The sequence below is a fragment of the Bombina bombina genome, chromosome 5 (genome assembly GCF_027579735.1).
Source record: "Bombina bombina isolate aBomBom1 chromosome 5, aBomBom1.pri, whole genome shotgun sequence".
Classification (NCBI taxonomy): domain Eukaryota; kingdom Metazoa; phylum Chordata; class Amphibia; order Anura; family Bombinatoridae; genus Bombina; species Bombina bombina.
The window spans coordinates 432,693,886-432,711,746 of NC_069503.1; the positions used below are offsets into that span (position 1 = coordinate 432,693,886).

The window sequence follows — 17,861 nt, forward strand, 5'->3', positions numbered from 1 at the left end:
ATAGAAAACCAGGGTTGGTTACTCTGTTCTTTCTTTATCTACAGGTCTATATCAGTGAGGATTCTGTCACATCTGTTTGCTGTACCTGCCCTACAGTGGATCCACAGGTAAGTGCTTTTACCTTCTAGGTGAGAAGGATGCAGCACTTTGGAGAAGTGGTGTTCCTTTTAACCCATCTCCTGTGTTTAAAAAGATGTTTCCTGTGGCTGATTCAGTGCGAGATCTGTGGCGCACTGTTCCTAGAGTAGAGGATGCTATATCTACCTTAGCCAAGAGAACTACTATTCCTCTAGAGGATAGTTTCTCTTTTAGAGACCCTATGGATAAGAAGCTAGAGGGTTATTTGAGAAAGATGTTTCTTCATCAGGGTTTGCAGTGGCAACCAATTGCTAGCATTGCGACAGTTGCTGGTGCAACCTCTTATTGATGTGACTCTTTGTCTGATCTAATTTCAGAGGAGACTTCTATAGAGGAGATCCAGGATAGGATCAAGGCTCTAAAGCTGGCTAATACTTTTATCTGTGATGCCCGTATGCAAGTTGTTAGGCTGGGAGCCAATATTTCTAGTTTTGTGATAATAGCCCGAGGAGCCTTTTGGTTAAAGTCTTGGTCTGCAGAAGTGACTTCTAAATCCAAGCTTCTATCTCTACCTTTTAAGGGTAAGACTTTATTTTGGTCCTGGGCTGGCAGAGATCATTTTCACGGTTACTGGTGGAAAGGGAGTTTTTTACCACAGGATAAAAAGAATAGACCCAAGGGTCGTCCGACTTCTAATTTTTATTCCTTTCCTAACTTAAAGGAACCAAGATCTTCCTTGTCTTCTAAATCTGAGCAAGCCAAGACTTCTTGGAAAGCTAGCCAGCCCTGGAACAAGGGTAAGCAATCCAGAAAGCATTCCGCTGAGGCCAAGTCATTAGTTCTGGATCAGGTAGGGGGCAGGCTTTCCTTTTTTCAACAGGCTTGGATTAACAACGTTCCAGATCTTTGGGCAGTGGATGTAGTCTCCCAGGGATACAGGATAGGATTCAAGTCTTATCCCCCCAGGGACAGATTCTAATTATCAAGATTTTCTGTAAACCAGGTAAAGAGAGAGGCCTTCTTAAACTGCGTAAGGGATTTGTCCTCTCTGGGAGTTATTATCCCAGTTCCTCTAGCAGAACAGGGTCAGGAATTTTATTTAAATATTTTTGTAGTTCCCAAAAAGGAAGGAACGTTTCGACCCATTCTAGACTTAAAGTCTCTCAACAAGTTTCTCAAGGTCCCGTCCTTCAAAATGGAGAATGTTTGTTCTATTCTCCCTCTAGTTCAGGAGGGTCAGTTTATGACCACTATAGACCTAAATGATGTGTATCTTCATGTGCCTATCCAGAGGGAACATTTCAAGTTGTAAAACACAAAAGAAGCAGGGTAAGTAGCACTCTTAATTAATCAATCAAGAAATACAGGTGCATCCTAGAATAATAAATATCTAACAACGTGAACAAGAGAGTAGAAACCTAAAATACAGGTTACTAAAAGTCTAGGCAAAAGAGAGCACAACTGTATGTAATAAAGAGGAGACTAAAGCGAATTCTTGAAATACAATTAAATTTAATAAGGTTATACTATACAAATGCATACATCCAAACATACATATCACATACATACAGGGGTATGAGAGATGCATAAAAATGTCAGATGGGCCGTGAAGGGGACTGGTGCACCAGTGTACAAAAATAGGCAAATGTTCATCACTTTGATGCATGTATAGGTAGCATATAATTGTAATCCAAAGTATAGTGCGTGTCCCTAGAAATGCACGGACCAGGTGGATACAGTCTTACCCCTTCGTGTCTAAATGCAAATAGTAGCGTGAGGTCATCAGGAGTCAAGGGGAGCATAACCTCGCCGCGTCTTTTTCACAGGCATGTGTAAAGTGCAAATAGATAACAGTTCATGAGAATACCTGTCTTTTTCACGCGGTTGCTCTACCCTGAATCGTAGCTCCTGAGACACTGGATCTTCCAAATGAGACAAGGGGTAGACCACAGTCAGGCAAAAAGGTCCTCTGACAGAGTGCTGCAAACCGACGAGTCTTAGAGCTCGTTTCACTCCTTTCAATACAGCAGCATGGAGCTTCTTCCGGGTGCTGACGTCACGTCAGTGGCTGTGCTGATTTATGGGAATTTGGCCGCACAGGGAATGGAAGTCATTGGCAGAGAGATCTGTCATTCAAGACGGCTTTGATACTTTATAGCAACATTTTGCTTTCTTGTAGATCAGACAGCAAGGGAATATTTACAGGGATACATTTGTGTTTAAACACTCATCCTTACATACTTACATTCGATACATTAGAAAATTATGTTATACATCTAATCTATTATGTTACTAGTGTGTGTGTATGTTTAGGTTGCATTGTGAAGATTGTGTTTTTTTATTATTTAATATTGCAATTACGCCATTATATTCAATTCATAATTTTGATACTACCAAAGACTATGTAGTTACACATAGAGTAATGTGCATATATCCGCAGAGGATTAAACTAAAAAAGAAGCAAACTCTAATTTTTCATTGAGGCCATGAGGTGCTAAGGTATTAAGTTTATATATCCATTTTGTTTCTTTGCGTAGAAGGATATTATCAATATCCCCGCCGCGCATGCTAAGTTTCACAGATTCAATTCCAATGAAATACAAATCATCAGTTTTAGATTCATGAAATTGTGCGTAGTGTCTTGCCACAGGGCTGTCAATATTACATTCCTTAATATCGTCCCTATGTTCAGAAATTCGAGAACGAAGTTCTCTGAAAGTTTTACCAACGTAAAAACTTTTACAGGAGCAGTAAAGTAAATATATAACTCCTTTTGTGGAGCAATTGATGAAGGAGTTGATTTTATATGTATGCCCTGTATTTGTGTCAAAGGTTTTGCTTCTCTGCATATATTGACAGCAGACACAGTGGCCACATGGGGTGCTGCCTACAATTTTCTGTGCATTTTGTTCCAACCAATTATATGTTGGGACTTTATTGAATTCACTTTTAACCAAAATGTCTTTTAAATTACTGCAACGCTTTGCAGTCATCTGTGGATAATCTCCTACATATTGGTGAAGTGTTGTATCATTAGTTAGTAAATGCCAATTTCTATTCAGAGTGTCTTTTACTTTGCTCCAATGGGCATTATATTTAGTGATGAACCTGATCTTGTTTTCATCATTTGTGTCATCCCTGTTCTTACATTTATATAACAGGTCTTTTCTTTGGTGTTGGGAGGCTCTGTAGAGAGCTCTCTTAATACACCTTTTGGAATAGCCTCTATCATGGAATCGGGTCGCCATCTCTTTTGCTTGTATTTTAAATGTTTTATCATCAGAACATATTCTGCGAAGCCGCAGAAATTGTCCGTAGGGGATGCCTTTTTTCAAATTTGTGGGGTGGTGGCTCAACCCCAGGAGGAGGCTATTTGTTGCCGTTGGTTTCCGAAAGACTTCTGTCTCAATTTTCCCTTCTTTTTTGCTAATTTTCAAATCCAAAAAATCAATTGAGTTTAAGTCATGATTACAGGTGAGAAAAATGTTACGGTCATTACAGTTCAAAAGAGAAATGAATTTCATCAATTCATCCTCAGTGCCATCCCATAATAGCAAAATATCATCAACATATCTGATCCAGAGGGCCACATGTGCATCAACCACATCGGAGTGATCACCAAATACAATTTGGTTCTCCCAGCCACCAAGATGTAAACAGGCGTAGGTTGGTGCACATGTGGCCCCCATGGCAGTACCTTGTCTCTGTTTGTAGCACTTTGCATCAAAGATGAAGATATTATTGTCCAACACAAATTTTAATAAATCAATTACAAATTTGGTATGTTTTTTATAACCGAGACCCCTTGTATTAAGAAATTCCTCACATGTTTTAAGGCCAACATCATGCGGGATAGAGGAATATAGGGATTCAACGTCCAGGGACACTAAAATAGTGTCTTCCTGAATGTTGATCCCATCAAGTTTTTTTATTACATCTGTTGAGTCTTGTACAAAAGTACGAAGATCATTAACAAATGGCTGCAAAAATCGATCCACATATTTGCTAATTCCTTCCGTAGGACCTCCTATCCCTGATATTATGGGACGTCCCGGAGGGTTGGTGAGGGATTTGTGAAGTTTGGGGGTCCAGTATATGGTTGTATAGAAAGCTAAACTCATGACTAGTAATTAAATTATTTCTTCGAGCATCATTTAGCATGAAGAGTAATTCGTTATGGGATTTATGAAATTCATCAACTGAGGATTTTGAATATTGTTTAGGATCTGATAGCTGTCTCATGGCCTCTTTAATATAGAGGTCCTGATTAAGAATGACAATATTGCCGCCCTTGTCGGCCGGCTTTATGATAAGTTCAGGGTGTCTAGTAAGCTCATTAAGGGCTTTACGTTCCCGTTTAGTAAGATTATCGTTAACAATGCCTGTACTTTCGATTTTCATTAGATCAGCCGTAACGTTTTGTACAAAAACGGAAATATTGGGGATAGAGGAAAAAGAGGGCATGTAAGTAGATTTTGTCTTAAAGTTAGTTTTAGGGTATATATCAATGATTTCATTACTTTGTTCAGAGAACAAAGTTTCTAGATTATGGAGTGCCTCTGTTTCTTGTCTACAAGACAGATCTATCTGAGTTTTAGGAGTCATAATCTTTTTTAATGCTAACTTCCTTGCAAAAAGATGTAAGTCTTTAGTGACCTCGAATAGGTCTAAGCTGTTAGTAGGACAGAAACTAAGGCCCTTTTCTAGTACTTTAATATGTTCACAATTCAACGGGAAGGAGGAAAGATTGACTATACCCATTTTTTGTGAGTGTGGATAGGGGCCTAATAGAGATTTACTTTCTACTAGTTGTACCTCAGACGGTTTCTTGTCATCATATATTAACTTTGATGTCGTCTGTTCTCTCTCCCTCTCATTCCTCTCCTTTCCTGAGGCCTCCCCGTGCCTCTTCTTCCCTCCTCGTCTGGTCCTTCCCCTAAAGGGTGTACCTGTGAGGTATTTTCATTACTGTTTTTATTTTCCCCATCAGAATCCATATCAGAATTATCAGTACCTGAATCATAGTAGTTTCGAGAGTTAATGTGATTTCTATAGATATAGATTTTATTTTTTCTATAGTCTTCCTGGTCTCTTATTAATTTCCTTCTTTTGCGTGATTTTATTTCGCTTTGTAGTTTCTCAATAAGTTTTTGTGTTTCTTTATTTAATTTGTCAAATGATGAATCATTTTCAAATTTATGTAAACATTCATAGATATCATCTACGTCTGTCTTACATTTCTCAAGTTTCTTAGCATCTTCTTCTATTATTAGTGCAATGAGATCCAATGAACATTTGGTTAATATTTCATTCCACTTAATTATGAAGTCATTATCTGCATCTAAACCTCTCAGATTAATGCCTGGATCTAAACGTATCCTAAGGCCTCTTGGAATTATTTCCATTTTTAAATAATTACTGAGGCTTTGGTGTTCCCATTTAATTTTAATCTGTTTAGTTAGTCTTTTTTTATAAAGCTTAAATGCAGAAATAACGTCATGGATAGCATCATCCTCTGCTTCTATCTGCACATCTCCTGCTAGTGTAAATGCTTCATTAATATCAGTGGACCAGCGTTCCTCTGATAGTTTAAATGCCATGTCTATGTGTAGTATCAAAAGTAACAGAATATGAAAAGCTGCAAGAATCGCAGAATAAATTGTTGTAATACGAATATATTTAAGGTGAGTTTTAAAGTTTTTATTAATAGTTAATTAACTTTTTTAATTTCAACAAGGTGCATACTCAGAAACTCCAGGGTAAGGGGATTACTCTTAAATGGAGCTAGAAAATTGTAAAACACAAAAGAAGCAGGGTAAGTAGCACTCTTAATTAATCAATCAAGAAATACAGGTGCATCCTAGAATAATAAATATCTAACAACGTGAACAAGAGAGTAGAAACCTAAAATACAGGTTACTAAAAGTCTAGGCAAAAGAGAGCACAACTGTATGTAATAAAGAGGAGACTAAAGCGAATTCTTGAAATACAATTAAATTTAATAAGGTTATACTATACAAATGCATACATCCAAACATACATATCACATACATACAGGGGTATGAGAGATGCATAAAAATGTCAGATGGGCCGTGAAGGGGACTGGTGCACCAGTGTACAAAAATAGGCAAATGTTCATCACTTTGATGCATGTATAGGTAGCATATAATTGTAATCCAAAGTATAGTGCGTGTCCCTAGAAATGCACGGACCAGGTGGATACAGTCTTACCCCTTCGTGTCTAAATGCAAATAGTAGCGTGAGGTCATCAGGAGTCAAGGGGAGCTTAACCTCGCCGCGTCTTTTTCACAGGCATGTGTAAAGTGCAAATAGATAACAGTTCATGAGAATACACACACATACACACACAGTAACATAATAGATTAGATGTATAACATAATTTTCTAATGTATCGAATGTAAGTATGTAAGGATGAGTGTTTAAACACAAATGTATCCCTGTAAATATTCCCTTGCTGTTCTGATCTACAAGAAAGCAAAATGTTGCTATAAAGTATCAAAGCCGTCTTGAATGACAGATCTCTCTGCCAATGACTTCCATTCCCTGTGCGGCCAAATTCCCATAAATCAGCACAGCCACTGACGTGACGTCAGCACCCGGAAGAAGCTCCATGCTGCTGTATCTAAGACTCGTCGGTTTGCAGCACTCTGTCAGAGGACCTTTTTGCCTGACTGTGGTCTACCCCTTGTCTCATTTGGAAGATCCAGTGTCTCAGGAGCTACGATTCAGGGTAGAGCAACCGCGTGAAAAAGACAGGTATTCTCATGAACTGTTATCTATTTGCACTTTACACATGCCTGTGAAAAAGACGCGGCGAGGTTAAGCTCCCCTTGACTCCTGATGACCTCACGCTACTATTTGCATTTAGACACGAAGGGGTAAGACTGTATCCACCTGGTCCGTGCATTTCTAGGGACACGCACTATACTTTGGATTACAATTATATGCTACCTATACATGCATCAAAGTGATGAACATTTGCCTATTTTTGTACACTGGTGCACCAGTCCCCTTCACGGCCCATCTGACATTTTTATGCATCTCTCATACCCCTGTATGTATGTGATATGTATGTTTGGATGTATGCATTTGTATAGTATAACCTTATTAAATTTAATTGTATTTCAAGAATTCGCTTTAGTCTCCTCTTTATTACATACAGTTGTGCTCTCTTTTGCCTAGACTTTTAGTAACCTGTATTTTAGGTTTCTACTCTCTTGTTCACGTTGTTAGATATGAACATTTCAAGTTCCTGGGGTTTGCTTTTTTGGATCAACATTTCCAATTTGTAGCCCTGCCTTTCGACCTTGCCGCTGCTCCGTGTATCTTTAGAAAGGTTCTAGGGGCTCTTTTGGCTGTCGCCAGATCTTTAGGGATTTCGGTGGCTCCTTACCTGGATGATATCTTGGTCCAGGCACCATCTTTTCAATTAGCAAGATCCCATACAGATTCTCTGTTAGCTATTCACTGTTCTCACGGGTGAATCTAGGGAAAAGTTTCTTTGTTCCAAGTACCAGGGTATGGTTTCTGGGGACAATCATAGACTCAGTATCTATAAAGATTTTTTTGACGGAGGTCAGAAAATTCAAGCTTTTGGAGGCCTGTAGTTCTCTTCAGTCCTCTGTTCTTCAATCGGTGGCTGTATTCATGGAAGTAATTGGTCTTATGGTGGCATCCATGGACATTATTCTGTTTACTCGCTTCCATCTGGGACCTCAATAGTTATGTAAGCTCAATCAATGGAACGGAGACCACTTGGATCTCTCTCAGAGGATAGTTTTAGACTCTCAGACAAGGATGTCTCTGTCTTGGTGGATCTCCCAGGACCATTTGTCTCAGGCAACCTGTTTCCTGAGACCTTCTTGGGAGATTGTGACCACGGATGCCAGCCTGTTAGGCTGGGGAGCAGTTTGGGGGTCCCTAAGAGCTCAGGGACTTTGGACTCAGAAGGAGTCTGCCCTCCCTATAAATATCCTAGAATTTAGAGCAATTCTCAATGCTCTATCAGCTTGGCCTCAACTGAGTTTAATCCGGTTTATCAGATTTAAATCGGACAACATCACTTTGGTGGTATATATCAACCACCAAAATGGAACTCGGTGTTAGCTATGAAGGAGGTGACTCATATTCTTCAGTGGGCAGAGTCTCACAATTGTCATCTCTCTGCCATTCATATCCGAGGGGTGGACAACTGGGAAGTGGATTATATGAGCAGGCAGACATTCTATCCAAGGGAATGTGCTCTTCATCTGGAAGTTTTCTCGATGTTAACCCTCAAGTGGGGATTTCTGGAGTTGGATCTGATGGCATCTCATCTAAACGCCAAGCTTCCAAGATATGGAGCAAGATCAATAGCTCCTCAAGCAGTTCTGGTAGAGGCCCTGGCAGTGCCATGGGATTTTACTCTAATCTATCTGTTTCCTCAGGTTGCCCTCCTTCCTCAGGTGATAGCTCCTATCAAACAGAAGCAGGCTTCCGTTAATATAATAGCTGCAGCGTTGCCTTGCAGAACTTGGTTTGCAGACCTAGTGAGGATGAGATTTTTTTGTGAAAGTTATTGAGACTATGATTCAGGCTCTTAAGCCTGTTACTCGTAAGATTTATTAAAAGGTATGGTGCGGTTCTAGGGTTTTTTCTTGAAATCAGGTGAGAATTCTCTGTATTCTGTCCTTTCTTCAGGAGGGCCTGGAGAAGGGTTTATCAGTCAGTACCCTATAAGGTCAGATTTCGGCTCTGTCGATTCTTTTGCATAAGCGTCTGGCAATTTTGCCAGATGTTTAATCTTTTGTCCAGGCTTTGGTTAGAATCAGGCCTGTGTTTAGGTCAATTGCTCCTCCTTGGAGTTTTAATCTGGTTCTTAAAGTTCTGCAGCAGGCTCCATTTGAACCTATGCATTTTGTTGATATCAATTTATTGTCCTGGAAGGTTTTGTTTCTGCTGGCAATTTTCTCTGCCCATAGAGTTTCTGAGCTTTCGGCTCTACAGTGGGATTCTCCTTATCTTATTCTTCATGCGTATAAGGCCGTTCTCCGTACTAAATTAGGATTTCTACCTAAGGTGGTCTCGGAGCACAATATTAACCAAGAAATTGTTGTTCCTTGTTCCTTCATTTTGTTCTAATCCTTCCTCTAAGAAGGAGCGGTTATTGCACAATCTGGATGTTGTGCGCACTTTAAGGTTCTATTTACAGGCTATCGAAGATTTTCGTCAATCTTCTGCTCTTTATGTTGTCTTTTCTGGTAAACGGTGGGGTCAGAAGGCCACTTCTTCTATTCTCTCCATCTGATTGAGAAGTGTTATTCGATTGGTTTATGAGACAGGTGGACAGCAGCCTCCATAGAAAATTACAGCTCACTCCACTAGGGCTGTCGCTTCCTCATGGGTCTTTAAAAATTATGCTTCTTTGGAGCAGATTTGCAAGGCAGCCACTTGGTCATCATTGCATACTTTTTCCAATTTTTTTTTAATAAATTTTATGTTTTTGCCTCAGCTGAGGCTTATTTTGGAAGGAAAGTTCTTCTAGTTCCTCTAGTTCAGGAGGGTCAGTTTATGACCACTGTAGACTTAAAGGATGTGTATCTTCATGTGCCTATCCAGAGGGAACATTTCAAGTTCCTGGGGTTTGCTTTTTTGGATCAACATTTCCAATTTGTAGCCCTGCCTTTCGGCCTCGCCACTGCTCAGCGTATCTTTACAAAGGTTCTAAAGGCTCTTTTGGCTATGGCCAGATCTATTTACAGGCTATTGAAGATTTTCGTCAATCTTCTGCTCTTTTTGTTGTCTTTTCTGGTAAACGGTGGGGTCAGAAGGCCACTTCTTCTACTCTATCCTTCTGGTTGACAAGTGTTATTTGATTGGCTTATGAGACACGTGGATAGCAGCCTCCATAGAAAATTACGTCTCACTCCACTAGGGCTGTCGCTTCCTCATTAGCCTTTAAAAATTATGCTTCTATGGAACAGATTTGCAAGGCGGCCACTTGGTCATCATTGCATACTTTTTTTTTATAAATTTCATGTTTTTGCCTCAGCTGAGGCTTCTTTTGGAAGGAAAGCTCTTCAAGCTGCGATGCCTTCTGTTTAGGTTTGCCTGTCTTGTATATCCCTCCCTTCCATTCTGTGGACTCTAGCTTTGGTATTAGTTCCCACTAGTAATTGAATGGATTTGTGGACTCTGCATGCTATTGGAAAGAAAACATAATTTATACTTACCTGATAAATTATTTTCTTTCCTGTGATGGAGAGTCCACGACCCGCCCTTATTTTTAAGACAGCTTTTTGTCATTTTTCTAAACATCAGGCACCTCTATACCCTTTGTGTCTTTTTCTCTTTCCATAATTCCTCGGCTGAATGACTGGGGATTGTGGGTAGTGGGAGAATACTGGAAGCTTTGCTGGGGTGTTCTTTGCCTCCACCTGGTGGCCAGGAGTTTAATTCCCACTAGTAATTGAATGGATTTGTGGACTCTCCATGCCAGGAAAGAAAAGAATTTATCAGGTAAGTTTAAATTATGTTTTCATGAAAGCGATATTTGCGTTCCATTGTGTAATTACCAGCGCACACTAATATGTGCTGGTATTACAAGTTTACAGCAGTGCGACTACAACCTCACAATACTGCCTAGTTCAGTAATTTTATTAAAAAAAATAAAATTGCTACTATCTTGCTTTTTTAATAAAATACAGTAGACTGTATTTTGGGGCCATTGGGGCACATTTATAAAATTAACCAGAAATCTGATCTCTGGTTAATTTTTTAAGCGAGCTTGTGGTAGCAATACTAATGTAATGGCTGATTAATTATCATACACCCGCAAACTGCAAATTTGCCTGTTGCGGGCGAGGTATAATTTAACACTCCACTGTAATCTAGCCCTTAATTAATTAGCCACCATGTTTTACTTTAACAGTGGCTGTATATACTCTGCTTTAATGCAAATCTGTAGAAATGCACACAAAAAGCCTGGGAAAAGCCTTTTTCTTAGATTTATGGCTAGATTACAAGTGGCTCACGTGATATTGCAATATTGAGCCCAAACTAAATTTGCACTCGTCGGACTAGCGAAACTAAAGACTTTGCTAAGTTTGTTTTAAGAGTTAGGATAAAATAAAAAGTTGCACCAAACACAACATAAACACATTAAAATAAAGTGTTACACTCATATATACATTAATAAATTATCTCCACTTGTAATCTGACCCTTAATGTTTTCTTTTCTAATCCAGTTATATTGCCTGCATAATGTTCACTGGAAGAGGGATCCTTTATAAATATTTGTTACACTTTTTTTTGTTTGTTTTGCACTGGAAACCTATTTTTTATGACTACTACATTTATATTTTCTCTATAAATCAGAGCTTAGAGAAATCCCTCATATGTAAGTTATTTTATGGAAACAATGACTGCCTCCTCATATGTTTAAAATCACTCTATTTAATTGTTGGCCTTTATTGGCATTTAGATACACTTGTTTAACTGTGAGATAGCAACAACACGGGACTACCAAGGGGTACCGCTTGTCCATATATTTTAATTTACCTAATTAAATGTTAAGTTTTATTGTGTGCACCCTTTATCCAATCTTGGGCTCGATCCGATATAAATCGTCACCCGCAAAAGCCAGCAACGCCAAAATCTGCGCGGGTTTGGTATCCTATATACGGCGTAACCTAGAAGTTACGCCCGTATATTTCTGCCGTCGCCCGTAGTTTTTTTGGCCATAGACAGGTATACCAAACCCGCGCAGTTTGGTATCCAATATACAGCGTAAGGACTTACGTGGCGAAAATTGAGAAATCTTACTCCATTTTCACCTCGCCACAAAAAGCAGCCGTAAGAAGCCTTACGCTGACTATTGGAGCCCCGTAACTACCTAAACTACCTGCAAAATAAAACCTAACACCTAACGCATGCGCAATGTCTATCTACCTGTCAACCGCGATCCCCCGTCGCAATCCCTAATAAAGTATTTAACTCCTAAACCGCCGCTCCTGGACCCCGCCGCCATCTACATAAACTAACCCCCTACTGTGAGCCCCTAAAACCGCCACCATCTAACTGATCTATCCCCTAATGTGAACCCCTAAAACCGCCGCCATCTACCTGATCTATCCCCTAATGTGAACCCCTTACACCGCCGCCATCTACCTTATCTATCCCCTAATCTGACCCCTTACACCGCCGACACCTATATAAAAATTATTAACCCCTAATCTAATCCCCCTATACCGCCGCCAGCTATATTAATATTATTAACCCCTAATCTAATAATTATCTCTATTACCAGCCCTTAAAAGGGCCTTGTGCGGGGCTTTGCCCCAAAGTAAACAGCTCTTTTGCCCTATAACCTGCCCTCCCTACACCGCCGCCACCTATATTAATAGTATTAACCCCTAATGTAAGCCCCTTACACCGCCGCCATCTATATTAAAATTATTAACCCCTAATTTAATCTACCTACCCCGCCTCCAGCTATATTATCTATATTAACCCTAAGTATATTATAGTTAATATAGTTATTACATTATATATATTAACTATATTAACCCTAATTATATTAGGGTTAATATAGTTAATATAGTTACTATAGTATTTATATTAACTATATTAACTCTATCTAACCCTAACACCCCTAACTAAATTCTTATTAAATAAATCTAATTCATATTATAAACTAAAATATTCCTATTTAAATCTAAATACTTACCTATAAAATAAAGCCTAAGATAGCTACAATGTAATTAATAATTTCATTGTAGCTATTTTAGGGTTTAAATTTATTTTACAGGTAACTTGGTATTTATTTTAACTAGGTACAATAGCTATTAAATAGTTATTAACTATTTAATAGCTACCTAGTTAAAATAATTACCCAATTACCTGTAAAATAAATCCTAACCTAAGTTACAAATACACCTACACTATCAATAAATTAAATAAACTACAAATATCTATCTAAAAATACAATTAAATAAACTAAACTAAATTACAAAAACAAACAAATACTAAATTACAAAAAAAAGATTACAGCAATTTTAAGCTAATTACACCTATTCTAAGCCCCCTAATAAAATAATAAAGCCCCCCAAAATAAAAAATTCCCTATACTATTCTAAATTATAAAATACCCAGCTCTGTACCAGCCCTTAAAAGGGCTTTTTGCGGGGTATTTACCCCAAGTTAACAGCTCTTTTGCCTGAAAAAAAAGAACACAACACCCCCCGCCAACATTACAACCCACCACCCACATACCCCTATTCTAAACCCACCCAAACCCCCCTTAAAAAAAACCTAACACTACCCCCCTGAAGATCTCCCTACCTTGTCTTCACCCAACCGGGCCAAACTCCTCATCCGATCCGGGCGATGTCTTTATCCAAGCGGCAAAGAAGAAGTCTTCAACCCGGCGATGTCTTTATCCAAGCGGTAAAGAAGAAGTCTTCATCCCGGCGATGTCTTTATCCAAGCGGCAGTAAAGTCTTCTTCCATCCGGCAGCATCTTCCATCAAGCGGCATCTTCAATCTTCTTTCTTCGCTCCTCCGACGCGGAGCATCCATCCCGGCCGACGACTGAACGACGAATGAGGTACCTTTAAATTACGTCATCCAAGATGGTGTCCGTCGAATTCCGATTGGCTGATAGGATTCTATCAGCCAATCGGAATTAAGGTAGGAAAAATCTGATTGGCTGATTGAATCTGATTGGATAAAGACATCGCCGGGATGAAGACTTCTTCTTTGCCGCTTGGATAAAGACATCGCCCAGATCGGATGAGGAGTTCGGCCCGGTTGGGTGAAGACAAGGTAGGGAGATCTTCAGGGGGGTAGTGTTAGGTTTATTTAAGGGGGGTTTGGGTTAGATTAGGGGTATGTGGGTGGTGGGTTGTAATGTTGGGGGGTGGTATTGTGTTTTTTTTTCAGGCAAAAGAGCAGTTTTCTTTGGGGCATGCCCCGCAAAAGGCCCTTTTAAGGGCTGGTAAGGTAAAAGAGCTTTGAACTTGTTTAATTTAGAATAGGGTAGGGATTTTTTTTTATTTTGGGGGCTTTATTATTTTATTAGGGGGCTTAGAATAGGTGTAATTAGCTTAAAAATCTTGTAATCTTTTTTTTATTTTTTGTAATTTAGTGGTGTGTATTTAATTGTATTTTAGTTTAGATATTTGTAGTTTATTTAATTTATTGATAGTGTAGGTGTATTTGTAACTTAGGTTAGGATTTATTTTACAGGTAAATTGGTAATTATTTTAACTAGGTAGCTATTAAATAGTTATTAACTATTTAATAGCTATTGTACCTAGTTAAAGTAAATACCAAGTTACCTGTAAAATAAATATAAACCCTAAAATAGCTACAATGTAATTATTAATATAATATATTTTCATTAATAATATTAATATTAGATTTATTAGAGTTTAGTTAGGGATGTTAGTTAGATAGGGTTATTATACTTAATATATATATATATATATATATATATATATATATATATATATATATATATATATATATATATAATATAATAACGATATTAACTATATTAACCCTAATATAATTAGGGTTAATATAGTTAATATATATAATATAATAATTATATTAACTATATTAACCCTAATATAATTAGGGTTAATATAGTTAATATAGCTGGCAGCGGTGTAGGGGGATTAGATTAGGGGTTAATGTGTTTAATATAGCTGGCGGCGGTGTAGGGGGATTAGATTAGGCGTTAATACATTTATTATAGGTGGCAGCGGTGTAGGGGGATTTAGATTGTAGGCAAAAGAGCTGATTACTTTGTGACAAAGCCCCGCCAAAAGCCCTTTTAAGGGCTGGCAAAAGAGCAGTTTACTTTGGGGTAATGCCACGCAAAAAGCCCTTTTCAGGGCTATTTGTAGGGTTAGACTTAGGTTTAGTGGTAGGGATAGTTTAGTATTTTAGGGGTTAAATAATTTAATATAGATGGCGGCGGGGTAGGGGGATTAAATTAGGGGTTAATAATTTTAAAATAGATGGCGGCGGGGTAGGGGCTCACTTTAGGGGGTAGGTAAGGTAGATGGCAGCGGGGTAGGGGCTCACTTTAGGGGGTAGGTAAGGTAGATGGTGGCGGGGTAGGGGCTCACTTTAGGGGGTAGGTAAGGTAGATGGCGGCGGTGTTAGGGACTCACTTTAGGGGGTTATAGATTTAATATAGCTGGCGGCGGGGTCCGGGAGCGGCGGTTTAGGGGTTAATAACTTTTTATTATTAGGATAGTGAGGGGGGATAGCGGATAGAGGGTTAGACGTGTCGGGCTATGTTTAGGAGGCGTGTTAGACAGTGCGGGTGATTTCATACTTTAGTCAGGTTTTGTAGGCGCCAGCAGTTTCTAACATGTCGTAAGTCACTGGCGACGCCAGATATTTGTACTTGCGCAGATTTCTGGACATCGCTGGTTTATCCGACTTACGGCACGTTAGCATCTGACGGCACCGTATATTGGATAGCTCGAGTTGCGAGCTGAAACTGCGGGCGACGCGGGTTCCCTCGCTTGCGCCGCAAACTACACCGTATATCGGATCGCGCCCCTTATGATTGTCTGCACTCATGTTCTAACAAAGTGTGCCACATAATGTTTCTTTTCTCTTAACCTTAATACAGATGACTAAAACTAATAGTATTAATTAGCATACTAATTTATTTAACCTAAAAGTACATAACCTTGGAAATAAAGCTGTAAATATTGAACGGTAGCAGGAATTCCAGATATACAGACTCAAGTTTTTGTTTGCATTTTAAAGGGACAGTCAAGTCCAGAAAAAACGTTCATGATTTAAATAGGGAATGTAATTTTAAATAACTTCCCAATTTACTTTTATCACCAATTTTGCTTTGTTCTCTTGGTATTCTTAGTTGAAAGCTAAATTTAGGAGGTTCATATGCTAATTTCTTAGACCTTGAAGACTGCCTCTAATCTGAATGCGTTTTGACCACTAGAGGGCATTAGTTCATGTGTTTCATATAGATAACATTGAGCTCATGCACGTGAAGTGACCTTGGAGTGAGCACTGATTGGCTATAATGCAAGTCTGTCAAAAGAACTGAAATAAGGGGGTAGTTAGCAGAAGCTTAGATACAAGGTTATTACAGAGGTAAAACGTATATTATTATAACTGTGTTGATTATGCAAAACTGGGGAATGGGTAATAAAGGGATTATCTTTCTTTTTTAACAACAAAAATTCTGGTGTTGACTGTCCCTTTAAATGTATGGCTTTAGCATCTAAAATATATAGATGATAATATTACCCATACATATTGAGAAGTTTATATATAGTTTTAGTTGTAAATTATTTCATTATATGATTCAATTAGTTGGAAATCCTGATAGAACTCTATTTGGTACACTGCTGTAACTAATTATATTCTTTTTCTTTTATTCTTATAGCTTGCTTTTCAGGTAAGTCAATTTTAAACCCTACATTTGTATTGCTCATCACAAGAAAATGCATTAAAGTGCCATAAAACAGGTTGAGATCTGTGTATATCCTAAAAGGGCTAATGAAGTAGAAATAGTTTGCATAAAAAAGTGTTTAAAATTTGCTGGCAAGTATTTTAAAACAATTTTCAAAAATAAGCAAAATTTACTACATAGCCATGCTGTCTAGAATAGTCTTATCAGTGTTTAGTTTCAGAAACAAAGGCATTGTATTTCAACTGAGTTTATAGCTTCTAGGCATGCTCCAGCAGATAATCACTGTGCACTTTTGCATTCTACCAAAGCAACAGTAGATATAGATACAGCCATAGAAGGAAATGTGTGCGGGGAGTTAGAGCTGTATTTTTCATAAACTTAAAAGAAAGGGTTAATGGCAAGGCACTGCAGTATAAATTTACAGGTAAACTAATTAAAGTACATATTATTATATTTTGTCTCTATCCCAACTTGTTTTATGTCCCTTTAAATAAATACAACTTTTTATTTCTAAAGGTGGCTCAAAATGTCCAGTCTATCCAACGGAAATCGTGTTTGCCCTTGATGCATCTCAGGATGTTCCACCATCTGCATTCCAAAGAATGAAGGATACATTATTAACTATGGTGGAATCTTTGGAAATCAGTGAAAGTAACTGCCCTAGAGGTGCTCGTGTGGCCGTTGTCTCATATAATAGTAACACTAAGTACCTCATTCGTTTCTCTGACTATCAAAGGAAAAGTCTACTCTTGGATGCAATTCGTGGAATCACTCCAGAAAGAACATCATCCAATCGAAATATCGGAGAAGCCATGAGATTTGTAGGGAGGAACGTCTTCAAGCGCATCCGGCAAGGAGTCCTCATGAGAAAAGTTGCTGTGTTTTTTAGCAATGGTGTCTCTCAAGATGTTGATTCTATAAACACAGCTGTGCTGGAGCTGAGTGCACTTAACATTATACCTTCCGTAATTGCCTTCAATGATGTCCCAAATGTTAGAAATGCATTTTCGGTAAGCATCAGGTTTGGCAAGTTGTCAGTAATTTTAGTAAAGTTAATTGAATGTAATTAAAGGGATACTAAACCTTTTTTCCCCCATGATTCAGATAGAGTATGCAATTTTAAGCAACTTTCTAATTTACTCCTATTTTTCTTAATTCTCTTGCTATTTTTATTTGAAAAAGCAGGAATGTAAGCTTAGGAGCCGGCCCATTTTTTGTTCAGCACCTGGGTGGCTAAACATAGCTACCAAGCAGCAATTGCTGCCCATGTCCTGAACCAAAAATGGGCCGGCTCCTAAGATTTACATTCCTATTTTTG

The 17,861-nt window shown here is 38.5% G+C and overlaps 1 protein-coding gene across 1 annotated transcript in view; it reads left to right on the top strand.

The window, feature by feature from the left end:
- The window catches only part of LOC128660439 (collagen alpha-6(VI) chain-like), a 534,497-nt gene that overhangs the window by 307,703 nt on the left and 208,933 nt on the right, over positions 1-17,861 (top strand). Inside the window, exons 35-36 of the mRNA XM_053714286.1 lie at positions 16,517-16,528; positions 17,060-17,553. Coding sequence (XP_053570261.1) covers positions 16,517-16,528; positions 17,060-17,553 — 506 coding nt within the window. The remainder of the gene's footprint in view (positions 1-16,516; positions 16,529-17,059; positions 17,554-17,861) is intronic.